The following is a 15,419-nucleotide window of genomic DNA, read 5'->3' on the forward strand; positions in this document are numbered from 1 at the left end:
GGGGTCTCGGATTCGCCCGTGGGCAGTTGTACAATAAACATGTGGGTATGGTTGTGCATTTCTTAACAGGCTCATAATATTATGGTGCTGAAAAAGATAATAATAGTAACATGATGGTATATCATCATACTTTGATTACTGTACTATAGACGGTTTCAACCAATACGATTCAATCTTTTCATGACAACAGTGCTAATTAATTTAAAGTACAAGCAGTACAGCATTGATGAGTGGTATGGACCAAAAAGCTGCTTCAATTTTTGGGGTCAAAAAACAAAAACAAATTATTAATCACTCGCCCAAAATATTGGGGTGAATAGATTTGTTGTTACCACAAATCTTGCATTGACTTAAAAAGATGAAGTTTAACAATTTCTTAAGGATAAACTACTAATTGGTCAATTTTGGAGGCAGAAAGCTTGCTATAGATTCCCAAAGGAAATCATGAAGATCAAAGCCGGGCAGATTGAACCAACATCTCTCCACCTGTTGCCCCTTATAGGTCAAGAAACAAAATCAATCTGTCTGATGACTTAAACTAAATTTAGCAACAGCACACACATTATCTCTCCCTTCTTCAAACCACAGAACAAAAGACAAATATAATTGTGACCCTGTCTGTGAAATCCTGGCATATTATGATATATTAGAGGGCTTATTAAAGGGTTAGTTAATTTTCTTAAAAAGAAAAATCCAGATAATTTACTCACCACCATGTCATCCAAAATGTCGATGTCTTGTTTTGTTCAGTCGAGAAGAAATTATGTTTTTTGAGGAAAACATTCCAGTTTTTTTCTAATTTTAATGGACTTTAATGGACCCCAACACTTAACTCTTTCCCTGCCAGCATTTTTAAAAAAAGTTGCCACCCAGCGCCAGCATTTTTCATGATTTTCACAAAAGTTGAATGCTTTCCAGAAAATGTTCTTCTTTAAATATATATACAAACAATATTTCAGATGAAAGAACAGACCCTCTGCTTTCAAACAAAAAAAAAACGTTTCATCCTACCGTTATTAGTTCTCTTGTAATCACCTCTCAAACATGGGTAGGTTTCTTCAAAAACACCCAATTTTGAGCAAAAAGCAGAGTTAATTAAATTTTTGCGAAGGACTTTTGATAGAGATCAGATGCAGAGCGATCTTTAAAAAATACACAGAGTTCTTTCTCTTTCATGAGAGGCGCTACTTCCGGGTTGTATAAGTTGCGGATGTGCGATAATAGCGGTATTGCGGAAAGACGGAAAATCTCGTCATTGGCGGGGAAGCATTTTCTCTTAATTGATGAGATATCTCGTCAATGGCGGTGAAAGAGTTAACAGTTTTAATGCAGTTTAAAATTGCAGTTTCAAAGAACTCTAAACAATCCCAAACGAGGCATAAGGGTCTTATCTAGCGAAACGGTTGTCATTTTTGGTATTTCAAATACGTCATCCATGACCTCTTACGTGAGGGCACGCTGACACGTCACACGACTGGAGACAGACGAGAAGTTGTGGTTTAAAAGTACATATTTTTTATTTTTCTTGCCAAACATGACAATCGTTTTGCTAGATAAGACCCTTATGCATCGTTTGGGAACATTTAGAGTCCTTTGAAACAGCAATTTTAAAGTGCGTTTAAACTGTTAAGTGTTGGGGTCCATTCAAGTCCATTAAAATGAGAAAAACCTGGAATGTTTTCCTCAAAAAACATAATTTTTTCTCGACTGAACAAATTAAGACATCAACATTTTGGATGACATGGTGGTGAGGAAATTATCTTGACTTTTTTTTAAGAAAATGGACTAATCCTTTAAACATCCATACAGGCTGAGACTCTACTTGAATTGGACTATCAGCACACAACAGGGGTCTTCAACTACTCTTCTTCAAGCGACAGATAAAAATTTAAATATGTTGTGGGCCAAACTTTCACCCCTATTTTTACCTTTTATATACATTTTACTTTTACCCACTATATATTATTATTATTATTATTATTATATATGTTATATAACCTATGTTGTTTTTGTTACTTTTTGTCATAGGTCATTTATTAAAAACATATAAATATAAAAACATAAAAATATGCACACATCTTGTATCCAGTATTTGCCTTTTAATTACTGAAAACATTATATTTTCTTTTTTAATATTTTAAAAACAAGTGTGCGTTCAAGTGACAGGTGGCATGCGTACGTGTGCCAGAGTCATGCATGGGGGCCGGTACCCAGTTTGACTTAATAAGTGGAATAATATTAAAGTGTCACTTGTGGTGTGGATGCAGGTCAGGATGGGTATTAATACGCACGGGGGATTGCAGATCTTAAACCTGACCATGTCAACTCGATTCCAATCACGCTGATAGACAGCTGTTTTTAAACAGTCCAGTGCTTGTTTTTGTTCAGGGTCTTTCTGAAGACTGATAAAGGTTTCTAATAAAGCGGGATTTGCGGGTTCGAGTCAAACGGGTCGGGTAGGTTATGCAATTATATTAACCTGCTTTCGTATAACAGGGTGTTCTGTTAATTATGGATTTGTCCCGTGCAAGACTCTGAATTGTGTGTCCATGAGATTAACTATGGGGTGCAGGGTTGCAAGCCTATAGAGCGAGGTACGTGCTAGGAGGAGTTGCATGTGCGTTAGTAAAATAAAGCCAAAATGTTCACAAAGTTGTCTACACCATATCATGACAGAATATTAGATCATATATTAGATTATTTCTTTTTATGAGATATATAAAAAAAGAGAAATTATGCAGGATCGCAACAATTGTAAATTGGATTAACTTAAAAAATTACTTCAAACAACAAAAAAAAATATATATTTTTTTTGATAAAAAAAGTTGATAAAAGCTTAATTTTTTAGGTGTTACCAACTAAACTAGTTTTTTTAAAAGTTTATTTATTTTCTTTCAAAGTTTATTACAGTGTATACTGTCTCCCTATCTTCCCTTAACAAGGAGTTTTCTCAAAGAAATTAAGAAAAGTCTATGTGTGGCCAATAATTTATGTTTGCAAACATTTTGCTGTCTTTATAATATCACAATCTTATATTTTTCTAACCCAGTTTAAATGTCTTCTTTATAAAAATATGTACATATTGCCGTAAAAACCCCTGCATTAAACCTAAATCTCAATGAGCATACTTATACAGTATGCATACAGCTCCCATTATGACACCTCATAAAAGCATCTAGTCGGGAAAATAAGTTGGGATGGTCCTCTTAAGAATGATCAAAGATTGTACCACAAACACAGCTGCTCGGATTAGTGCCAGCTGTGCACGATCTAATTGGACCACAACCAGGTCACATGACGCGTAACTTACCAGAGTAACTATGGCACACTCAGCTGTGAGCTGGGCGGCACTGAAGAGCGTACGGACAAATCTGTAGATATGTTTCTGTTCTGGGTCGTGTTTGTCATAGTCGGACGGCACCTCTGATTTCTGCAGAAAGAGACGAGTGGGGAAGAATCAGTAAGGAGGTTTGAGAACGTATATGAAATATGTTTGTATCACAAATTAACTGCATAAATGCTTACTGAAAGTGGATGAAGCTTTTCATCAAAAATGTCTAACAGCATTCGTCCGTCCACATTTCTGTAGAGAGGGGAGTGAATGTTAGATTAGGCAAGACTGATGTAGGTGGTGTTCATATATGCAATACTAAAAAGTAACAGATATTTAGGCAGTAGATCAATGGTACTCAACAGATGGACCATACATTTAAATATCAGTTTGTATGTTCACTTGTGACAAGATTATTCATTAATGTATGCCTGTATTTAGCTTCAAAGCTCTGTTTTTGCATTTAATATTATTTTGACTGACCACAGAAGTTAGATATTCATTGCGATACATCATCAGTACTTCAATAGAAACAGAGAAATCTCACTCCTTATACAAAGCAATTAACATTGTGGCAAACAATTGTTTGTTTGTAATCCATTATGTAAACCCCAGTACTGTTTTCTACATAAATCATCCAACATAATCGAAATTGTGTTGTGCAATATACTGAAATCAGCAGCGGTGGGGATTGTGGGAAGAGGATTGTGAATTTTGTATATGTGGCAATAAATATGATTTATTTTGTTTTGGCAATTATTAATGAGATTTAATTTAAGTACTTCAAAAAGTAACGTATGGTAATTATTAGGTTAATGCGGATAGTATAGTATCTGACATGTGGATATTAGTTGGGATATCCATGCGTGTGCAATTGCACATGATAGTAGTAATATTTATTTTATTTGACTCCTTTTGTTTGTTTGTTTGTTTACATTGTTAAAATGTTTGAATTGTTTTATGCAACATGGCCGTTTACTTTCATAAGTTGTTGTAAGTGCTTTCTTTTCCCTGAAATATGAAATATATGTTGATAATATTATTTTTGAATAAAGCAATAAACCCCGAGAAGCAGTGGGTTACCAGTGCATTTTATAACAGCTAAGGGGCGTTGTTAGGCACGACGCGAAGCGGAGTGCCTAAACCCCCTTAGCTGTTATAAAATGCACTGGTAACCCAACGCTTCGAGGGGTTTATTGCGTTTATAAAACGGTTACTTCATATGCATAACGTTAGCGGGATTTTATAAAATAAAGTTGTTATTATATTAGTACAAATATTACTCTTCCGCCAAACAAAGTAGTTCCTCAGAATCAAGTGTGACTGAAACAGAGCGCAGTTCCCAACCAACACAGACACAGCAAAGACACAATGAAAATATGATTTAAGACTGTGGTGTTTATTTTATAAATCACCATTCATCTAATTTATACATTAACATTTATATCGTGCAACTGTTGAAGTGATGATCAAATATGCTTGGAAGCATGCTGAACTCTTTCCCCTTCAGCGTTTTTTTTTTTTTTAAGTTGTCACCCAGTTTTAGTTTAATGCCTTCCAGAAAATTATCTTCTTTATATAAACATAAAATATCAAATGAAAGAACAGACCATCTGCTTTGAAACAAAAACAAACAAAAAAACGTTTCATCCTACCTTCATTTGATCTCTTATCACCTCTCAAATTTTTTTATTAAAAGCGGAGATAATTCAATTTTTGTGAAGAACTTTAGTAAGAGATCAGATTCAGACGGAGCCATGAACAGTACTACACGGTGTTTTCAGTGAATGTGTCAGTGTTTAAGTTGGGTAAGATCGCCACCCAGTGGATAATAGCGGACGTATGAACTTGAGTTATAAACTCCTTAGACAACGTTTTCTCTTTATCGACGAGATGACTCAACAATATTTATTGACATTCATCTGGATATCGCCATTAATTGTGCAATTTTAGACAAATTAAAAATATGATTAAAGACTGTGGTGTTTATTTTCTTAAATCAGTACGCAGTAACAGTGGCGCAGTGATACTTATGTAATGTGGTCTGAACCGTGAGGTTACCGGTGTATTTTATCACGGCTTAGAACGCGTTTCAACCAATCAGAATGAAGAACCAGAACTGCCCGTTTTATAAAATATATTTTAATACAATTTTTTTTTTAAACTTGCATGTCGAATATATCAGTATTTGGCATGCTAACGTGTATCACATTTTTCTTCAATATCTGTTTTATTATGTTTTATTTCAAGACTCAACAATGGCACAAAAGAAGAAGTGTGTTTTTGGATGCAAGGAAAAGTTAGCCAGCATTATGGAAACAGTGGATATCGTTTGTTAATCTGGGGTAGCAGCGGATTTTGCGTGTGTGTTTGTTTAACGCTGGATTTCATTGAAAAGTCCCAACCGGGTCATAAGTGGCATGCGGTAAGTAAGATTTCTGTGTTATGTTGGAAATAGATGTGTAAGTGCAAATTATACAAACGACACAAACATGTAGTGAATCATAAGTTATCCAGTCAGTGTTGTATAAAGCAGGGGTTCCCAAACTTTTTTTCCTGCGCACCCCCTTCTATGTCCCAAACGGGTTGGCGCACCCCCAATCCCCATTTAAAAAAAATCCAAAAAAGCTTTATTTTCTCACCATAAATACTCATGTTTAATCATGCGCAAATAACCAAGGGCCGGTTGCACTAGCCGGACGTTAAGAAGTTGGGTGTTATAGTCCTACGTCGGGCTTAGCTACGTCCAACATTGTGAAAAATATTTACGCCTATTGCACCATCTGAAACTACGCTCAGCGTAGATGATGCGCGCCCCCGTGTATGCGTTTAACCACTGTGATATTTAGACGCCATTCGAGTTTACTATGGTAAAAAATGTACACTTATTGCCGTCAGCTAATAGATGACATATGAGAGGTTTCCTAATGTTTACCAGTGCGTCACGTGCAGACCCATCAAACACATTAACGAAAGCCTTTACTGTTCGCACAAAAGGTGTATAATAGTTTGCAGATTCATTATAACAGCTCAAGTTTCAAACAAAATTAAATGAAAGCTTTTAATAAGTTCTCTACAGTAAGTATTTATGTATTTTATTATATAATTCATTGGCGGTCTCTTTACCATGCATGAAAACACATTGCTCGCGTATCCTGTGCCCATGTCTCGTCACATTTCATTAGTTCTATTTTTGCCATAAAAAAGTCTCTCTCTCTTGGTCCCTCTCCTTCTTCGTGACTAACAACTTTATCATAAGACGTCCCACATGACAGTTTCCCTGATTTCAGTCAGTTAAGCATATTTATAATATATATGGAATGAATGAAACGAGTTGGCACGCATATAGCGGCATAACAGAAGAGCAGTGCGTAGAAAAAGACAGCAGCTGTCTTCTACGTTTCTATCAAAAACTAATAAATTATAGTTTTTTATTTAAAATAAAAGCGATTACAAAGGAAATGTTTACTGTTCATTTTTTTATTTATTTATTGTATGGAAAAATCCCACTTAAAGAAACAGACCGCCATTACATTTTTCCTCTCGCGCACCCCCTGGTGGCAGCTCGCGTACCCCTGGGGGTGCGCGTACCACACTTTGGGAATCCCTGGTATAAAGTGTTGGCTCGTGACTCGCTCCTCCCGCAGCTAGTAACTCCTCCTTTCGAATTGTTATCAGAAAGAATCGATAAAGCTAATCTGTCTTTAATAAATCTGATAAAACCAGATTAGATTTTGTATCCTAGATTGGCAGTGTGTTCTCAGATGAAATTCCATCTGTATGGGTGTACTCTAGGGGTGTGCAAAAAAATCGATTCACATTTGAATCGCGATTCAAGCATTGCCGATTCAGAATCGATTAATAGAATTCCAAAAATCGATTCATATATATATATTTTTTAACGCCGTGTTACTATTGTCCTGAAATTAGTTTATCTCAGTATTCCCATAGATGGCGCGTCGAAGTCACACTGACACCTGCACACTCTTGTCACAGTGTTTCCCGCGCTGCCCAGTCATATTAACAAGTGCCCAAGTATATCTGGCATCAAATTTTGTCTTTTTTGTTTTTCCGTGATGATGAGACTCTTTAATAATGACATTTTGTGTGCGACATGATGAGTTCGGTGTGCGTTCACGTGCTCTGTTTCTCAATGAATTGGGATGCGACGCGAACAAGCTCGTGTCACATTGTATCCTTCATGTTTCTGAACTTGAGCAAAGTTTTACCATTAGAGTAAATGGTCCCATATGGTTCCGGGTTTGTATTTGAAATGGTCAGTCGGGTCCGGGTCAGTCATAGTTAATTACTCCGGTCAAATGGAGAGTGGCCGTGAACGCTACCGCGCTAAAGCTCGCGTGAAGTTTCAGCGTGCCGACAGTTTCTATGGCGATAACTGGCTCTTTTCTATTATTATTAATAAACCATATCTTTTCTAAAACCTATTGCAATGAACGAGCAAAGCTCAAGCTGACTCAAGATTTACAAAACGCAAAGCTGTAATGTAAAGTCCCCTGTCACTGGGACAGCAAGTAGACTTTTGAATCTGAAATAATGAGTGGATTTAGCGTTTTTTTTAAATGGCAAGAGAGAGATAGAAAGAGAGGGACTTTTTCTGCTTCTGCTCTATCTAATAGAAATAATAACCATTATAACACCAGTCACATTTATAATCTATAGACCTGCACTGTCTATCATTAATATATTATTGTATTTAATAGAGTTTGATAAAAGGGGTCATCTAATTACTTCATAACAGTTTTTATTTTTGCATAAAGACATAAAGTAATATCAAACTACATTTAATTTGTTTTGTTTATTTTCTTTAAAATTGTATATCTACTACAATCAGTCACATAGGAAAAAGTAAACTACATTTACATACTGTGAATCGTTTTTGAATCGAAAATCGATTCTGAATCGAATCTTGAGCCTAAAAATTGGAATCGAATCGAATCATGACATTTTCTGAATCGTGCACCCCTAGTGTACTCATACTATCCAAACCAAACCACGCTTGGGCGCGTTTGACCCCCAAAGCCTGGTTCACTTGACTAGTGTGATCGCTCTGTACCGCACAGAGTTGGGCTGGAGTGCGGTTAAGTCTATAGTGTGCGCGCAATCACGCCAGAGTGCGTTTCAAAAGAAGAGACGTCAATTGCGCGACCACTCATCTTCTTCTGCGTTCATTTAAACCTTCTGATGCGCACAGCAAGGTTACGTGAACGTCGACACTGCACATGCGACAGATCAACTAAGCAATATGATAGGCATGTGAGAGGGCTGTGTGTCATCGTGCACCAGACTTAACATTACGATGGGTTCCAATGTTAAGAGAGCGCTTTACTTCCTGCTTTTTTCAAAACAATCGCTTCTTAATGAAGAAAGCGCACCCGGGCTCGGATCGATCTAAGTACATTATGAGTGTGTGCTTCTGGGGGAGTAGGGGACAATCGTGCTGGGGAATGGTTTGGATAATATGAGTGCGCCCTATAACTACACTGTTTAAATATTGCTTTCTTGGCGTTTTGGGTCAAGTACTTCTTTGATACAGCACATCTCAGACTCACTCGCACATGTCACATCTTTCAACCTGTGGACAGCAGGAGGATCTATCTTCCCTCTCACCCACAGTGCACTGCAACACATGCGGTCCAGTCCAAAAGACAGTGCTATTGCAACCCTCATGTCCAGATCCATTTCAGAAACTACGGGCTGTCTTTATAAAATATGAGCCACACTGCTGGACTTCACAACTCCATTTAGCAGGACAAAATGAAAAGCAGAGTTTTCACACTGTGACATTCACGTTTAGAGAGACTTCACAGCAATAACATTTGTTGAGAGAAACAGCAATCATACCTGTTCTTTATGTGGTAATATATTGCGAGGGAAACACTGTAAACAAGAAAAAAAAAAGATTATATGTAATACACAATGATCAAAGCAGAATCATTATCCAGTAATAATCTTCCTTTCATCTGCTTTAAACCTTATTCAGTTGAAACATGATGCATAAAGATGTAAAGCCCCAGATTTGACATTAATGACGAGGAACAGTTTTAATCTCCTTATGACATTTAGTCATTGGCAACTTTATAAGTGTCATTTGAGTTTAATTAAAGCTCTTTCAGTGTTTTGTGAATGGTACCATTTGATGGTGTATTTGAGGTTGGGTTGGCTGACAGTGCTGTCGTCCAGAAAGATGGTCGAACAGGAGCTGTACTTGCGTCTCATTGGACCAGACGGATGTTGCTAAAAGGCACAATGCAAACTAACACATCACTTCTTAAGCACACACACACACACACGCATGCAAACTTTCAGCAAACAACCTGAAAATGAGGCCACCTGGAGCCCAAAAGAAGCCATTATGTTCTCATTTCATCCTGAATGATTATCGCTAAATGTGTTTATGTGTGAGTGTGTGTTTGTTTAGGCATCCCAAGTTATACAAAAAACACACAACTCGATTTAATTACAAATGTTAGTTGCTGCCAAGATTTTTACTGCAAGGTATTAAGCAAGCAACACTAATGCAAATAAATCATGACAATGTCAAAACAGACACAATATCACTGTTTTAAGAAAATAAAGAGCAAAGAGGCTTAGTATACTTTACCTTCGACTCCGCAATGTGTGTTAACTTGCAAAATAATAAAACACGTTAAAATAGGAACAAAGCGTAAGCTATTCATTCAAGTTTTCATAGAAATAGCATGCAATTATGTAAGAAAAAATTTAAGCAATGCATATTAATTCATGGTTTGAAATAGAGGTGGGCGATAAACCGGTAGATATGATTAACTGGTAGAAATTTGTCAACCGATAGAGATTTTGGACTATCGTCTCTATCCAGGTTACGCGCCCACGTCACGTTGCTGTGCGTGTTGTCACGAAAGCTTAACATTTGTACACATATTTAAGCAGCTCAGTTTTAAACAAGTGATTTAAGCAATTGAAACACAAACTATAGTGCTAAATGCGCGCGCTGTTTTGTGTGAGAGGAGCGCACAAGTCGCGTATCAACTAAGCTTGTTATTTGCGTTCACAGCAGACATGGTAGAGGTGGCAAAAACACGCTAATCGCATGTAATTGGACGCTTGAGCATTTTGAGTTTACTTGCTTCATTCGGGTGTGAAAGCCGCGGGTGAAATTCTAGTCATTCGAGACATTCACATGGAAATTCGGGTTATGGGAGGGGCTTCTGTGACTCTGCTCGCTCCCTGTAATCACGTTACTACTAGAGCAAGCTCCTGATTGGTTAACGCGGTGCGAATATCTGCCTAAGCTAAATTTTATAACTCATGTGTTTCCTGCTGCAACGCTCAATTTGCGCAAAACAATCTGCGCTGCGCGTTTCACGCCATATGCGCAAGTCACGCCGCAGGACACCTAATCGCGTCTTTGCATTGACCGAACATGTAAATCGCTCGCGCTTGCTGCCTCTTCCGTGTCTGGTGTGAACGCCACATTAAATATATATATGCGTCAAAATTCCCATCTTTGCAAATATTCTTAAAAACACGACAATTTAGGGCTTAAGAGAAACTAAACAGCTGAAGAAGAAAGTGCATGTGTAACGGTAGATTGGATCCGGACATTGGATTTAAAGGGGAAGTTACCGGATTTTGGTCCTGTCTGTCACTCATGTTTTTGTTGAAATCTCTCACTGCTCTTGACTAAATCACTTTCTACCCTTAATAAGATATATAAATGTACATAACTCTTTCATCACTGACTGTTTATGTTGCAGTAAGCTTAAATTTTGTATGTTTTAATCTTCTTTTTATGCATGTATAAGTTTTTTGTGGGAATTATAAAAATTCTATGGCAATACATATTTTAATAACATAAAAACCGTATTAATCCTATCAAGAAATAAAATGTTGGTCATATCGCCCACCCCTAGTTCGAAGACTTTAAAATAAGTATAAGGCATGTTAGATGCAACACACAAGCTATGCAAGTCATGCAATAAGAGTTTCTGCATTCATGTTTTTTCGTATTTTATTGGTTTTGTGGGACACTCGAGGGAGATGCTTTAACTGCAGGCACAAGGGGTACACAATGAGCTTTCTATCAGATGAAACAGAACCAATGTCATCACTGATGGTACTTACATGGTTGACGTACAGACTTTTCCTTTTTTCCCGAACTGAAAAGAAACAAAATGGTGATTAGCACTGAAAAAAAAAAGTTTAAACAGTTAATAAGAGTACTAATAAAAAAAAAAAAACTTAAATTATGGGTGTATCAAGAATATAATAAGCGTTGCAGTTAGATTAGGCAGCAGATAGGGGGCAGCCTTTCTCATGTAACTTAAACAAATTGGCAGATCCGACAGCTAACCCAAACTGAACGAAGAAATTAATTTCACAACTGTTTGCGGAAGCGGTTTTGTATACTATATTGTGAAGTCTTTGCACACTGTAGTCTGTAATTTTCATATGCATTATAGTACATTGTTATACTTTTTGCTGCGAGACGATGTGGATCAACTTGTCAGGCCCTATTCTTGATTTTGGAGTTCGCTTGTATGGTGGTTCTGATGTCAAAACACACATCACAAAATGCTTGCTACGGATGTGAAAAATGCAGAAAATCGAACCTAATTTGCATATTTTAATGATGATGGAAGTTTCGGAGGCAGTGTGTAAACGTGATCGACACAACATTAGGTCGTATTTATTTTTTAACATGTGGAAATTATTTCAGTATTTCATCGACAATGTGCAAAGAACATTAAATGTTAAATGCTTCATAATTTACAAGTTGCTTTAAATAAAAGCGTCTTCTAAAAGAATAAATGTAAATCAACATAAAAACAAGCTAAGCTAGCTTCGTCACAGCATAAGGCATGGCAGTACAAGTAAACAGCTTATCAAACTTTTTCCTGTAAACATGCTGTGTGTGGAAACAATGATAACTCTTTTAGTATATTTGGGAGTATTGTTGGTACTCGCCAAGTTAAGTATAGCTCAGTATGGAGGCGTATTACAATTTATTAAACAGTTTGTTTGAAGTCTTTGAACTAGTGCTGTACATAGACTAAGCTACAAAGCTCCATAAAACTCTTTATTTCTGTGTCATCCCAGATCTTTATGGAGCCCTGTATGTCTTATTCCAGTGCAAAGTGCCATATATCATTGAAAACAGGATTTTTATTTGCTCTTAAAACAGGATTTGATGTACTATGTAGACAGACTATAAAAAATCCAACCCAATGGCTCTGTTAATAAAAAAATAAAAACTACGGTAAACATCACATCCTACGGCCATTACCATACGGTCACCCACATTTATACATCAACACCTATCTGTCTGCATTGCAACAATCTGGCTCACCTGTATGAACGAAAGTAACCTTAGTATGATACACAAAAGTTAACCAATCATAACAGAGGTCATTGACATAAAGAATTATTAAAGGCACAATAACAGCAGCACATTGAAATGGATAGTTCACCCAAAAATGAAAATTCTGTCATCTTTTTCTCATCCTTATGTTGTTCTAAACCTGTTTTTTTTTTTTTATAAATGATAGCAAGCACACAGTTGATGCTACTTATTGACTCCCATAGTATTTGTTTATCCTACTATGGAAGACAATGGGTACCGTCAACTGTGTATCTTATTTTGTGTTCAACAGAATAAAGAAACTCAAACTAGTGTAAAACAACAATGTTGAGTAAATGATGATAAAAATATAATTTTTGGGTGAACTATGCCTTTAACTTCATTGACATGTGATGTCTTGTCAGACTGATCCATTATTTTTTATATGGATGATAGTGGTGAAAATAAAAAGGCAGTTGACATTTCTTGGTATAGCATACAAATCTCACATTAAATATCAGCTCTGTTGATCCAAGCAATGGTACTAAAGACCTACACAGACATCAGAACGTACACAAAAAGCAACACAACAGCTGCGTAGCCAGACAAATAGAGGTGTTGAGTAAAGCATTGCCAACATGCACTGGACAACTTATGTTCAGATTGAACTGGTACTTGCAGATTCATTTCAGCTATTAAACGAGATAAGTCCGAAAAAAGGTACAAAAACTGGGACGGTACCTTTTAAAAAGGTCCTATGTGCAATTTAGGTACAGATGTGTGATACTAATATGCATATTTGAGCTATTACTGAGGTATGCAACTTTTATGTATAAAGGTGTACTTTTTTAAGGGGGAAAAAGTTTTTTTTGTACCTTTTATCCTGAGAATGTGTGTTTAGTTTTACTTATGTGCTTGTGCTGTATTTAACATGAACTTGAAACTGCTGCTTATCATTAATTTCTGAAGTGTTTAATTCTCGTTTTTCTGCCATAAATGGGTCAATGATGTGACGTTAATTATTTTGTGTCCGTATGGTTCAATTAAATGTAAAAGGGTTACAATTTAAAAATAAATTTGCAGATTACTTGCATACATTCTCTTCTTTGAGGACCAAGTCTAAAATTTCAGGTTTTATTTCATTTTGAAAGAATATTTGGGGGGATAATTGCAAAAATGTCAATGTGGTGTAACCGGTCTGTAGGGCTGTCACAATTTTAAAAAATGGCTGACGGTTAATTGTTTAATAAATTGTGCCGATTATGCGGATTAATTGCCTGTTTTAGGACTTTGCCGATTATGTCGATTAATTGCCTGTTTTAGGACTTTGCCGATTATGACGATTAATTGCCTGTTTTAGGACTTTGCCGATTATGTCGATTAATTGCCTGTTTTAGGACTTTGCCGATTATGACGATTAATTGCCTGTTTTAGGACTTTGCCGATTATGACGATTAATTGCATGTTTTAGGACTTTGCCGATTATGACGATTAATTGCCTGTTTTAGGACTTTGGCGATTATGACGATTAATTGCCTGTTTTAGGACTTTGCCGATTATGCCAATTAATTGCCTGTTTTAGGACTTTGCCGATTATGCCGATTAATTGCCTGTTTTAGGACTTTGCAGATTATGACGATTAATTGCATGTTTTAGGACTTTGCCGATTATGACGATTAATTGCCTGTTTTAGGACTTTGCCGATTATGACGATTAATTGCCTGTTTTAGGACTTTGCCGATTATGACGATTAATTGCCTGTTTTAGGACTTTGCAGATTATCACGATTAATTGCCTGTTTAGGACTTCGCCGATTAATTGCCTGGTTTAGGACTTTGCCAATTATGACGATTAATTGTCTGTTTTATTGCTTTGACATTTAATTCTCATAAATTTTTTTGCTTGTTTTTCACACAAATATATCTTTCAAAAACAAAATGAACATGAAAATTCTACATAAGAAATAAACACAAAGTGTCTAAATAATACTTGAAAATAAAAATGCAATTAAAATAAACTGACTATACCAGAACAGGCCTTTAATAGTAGCCAATCATACTAAGGTCATATAAGTACAACTAGTACACAAATATTGAATGGCTTTGCAATGCATCCCGTTGTAATGTCAGTTAAGGAACGCCATCTGATACTGTCTTGTTTCTACAGACGCTGCAGCTCCCCCTTGTGTTTTTTAGAAAGATGTGCAATCATTGTGGTGATCTGAAATCATCGCGATGTGGTCAAACAATCGCAATGAGACAGTCCTACCGATCTGTGTCAATTGGTGTAACTATATATATTTTTAAATGAAAATATAAATATATTCATAAAAAAGTGGAATAAAATATAATAATCTAGTTTATTGTTGTTTTTAACATACATTTTTACACAATTTGTCAAAGATTATTTAGAAAACAGAGCTGTTTTTCAGCATATGTCAGGAAAAATATTACAAAAACGCATTAAAATTTACTATATATATATATATGATTTTATTAATTATTTCTTAATTTATATATATAATTTTTTTTTTATTTGATGATGACTACACTTACATGCCATTAAGGTGGATAAAATATTTAATATTTCTCATTTTTTTACACAATTGGCGGTTACACCATTTGACATTTTCAGGTCCATTCAGTCTTTCATAAAAATGGTGCAAAGGTAATGTTTTATTGCATAAAATCAACATAAATGTGCATTGAAATAACCCTGATGCATGCTTTTAAAACAAGTTTTTTTTTA

At 36.0% G+C, this 15,419-nt stretch overlaps 1 protein-coding gene across 4 annotated transcripts in view; it reads right to left on the reverse strand.

Annotated features, from left to right (window-relative positions):
• The window catches only part of ccny (cyclin Y), an 80,590-nt gene that overhangs the window by 13,203 nt on the left and 51,968 nt on the right, over window positions 1–15,419 (reverse strand). For 2 of the 4 annotated variants that reach the window (XM_065294716.2, XM_065294715.2), the window contains 6 exons: window positions 11,456–11,490; window positions 9,954–9,977; window positions 9,483–9,586; window positions 9,194–9,229; window positions 3,526–3,583; window positions 3,311–3,430 (listed from right to left, as the gene is read on the reverse strand). In XM_065294716.2, coding sequence (XP_065150788.1) covers window positions 3,311–3,430; window positions 3,526–3,583; window positions 9,194–9,229; window positions 9,483–9,586; window positions 9,954–9,977; window positions 11,456–11,490 — 377 coding nt within the window. The remainder of the gene's footprint in view (window positions 1–3,310; window positions 3,431–3,525; window positions 3,584–9,193; window positions 9,230–9,482; window positions 9,587–9,953; window positions 9,978–11,455; window positions 11,491–15,419) is intronic. The other 2 variants (XM_065294718.2, XM_065294717.2) reach the window with 1 other exon arrangement.

The sequence above is a fragment of the Paramisgurnus dabryanus genome, chromosome 22 (genome assembly GCF_030506205.2).
Source record: "Paramisgurnus dabryanus chromosome 22, PD_genome_1.1, whole genome shotgun sequence".
Taxonomy (NCBI): domain Eukaryota; kingdom Metazoa; phylum Chordata; class Actinopteri; order Cypriniformes; family Cobitidae; genus Paramisgurnus; species Paramisgurnus dabryanus.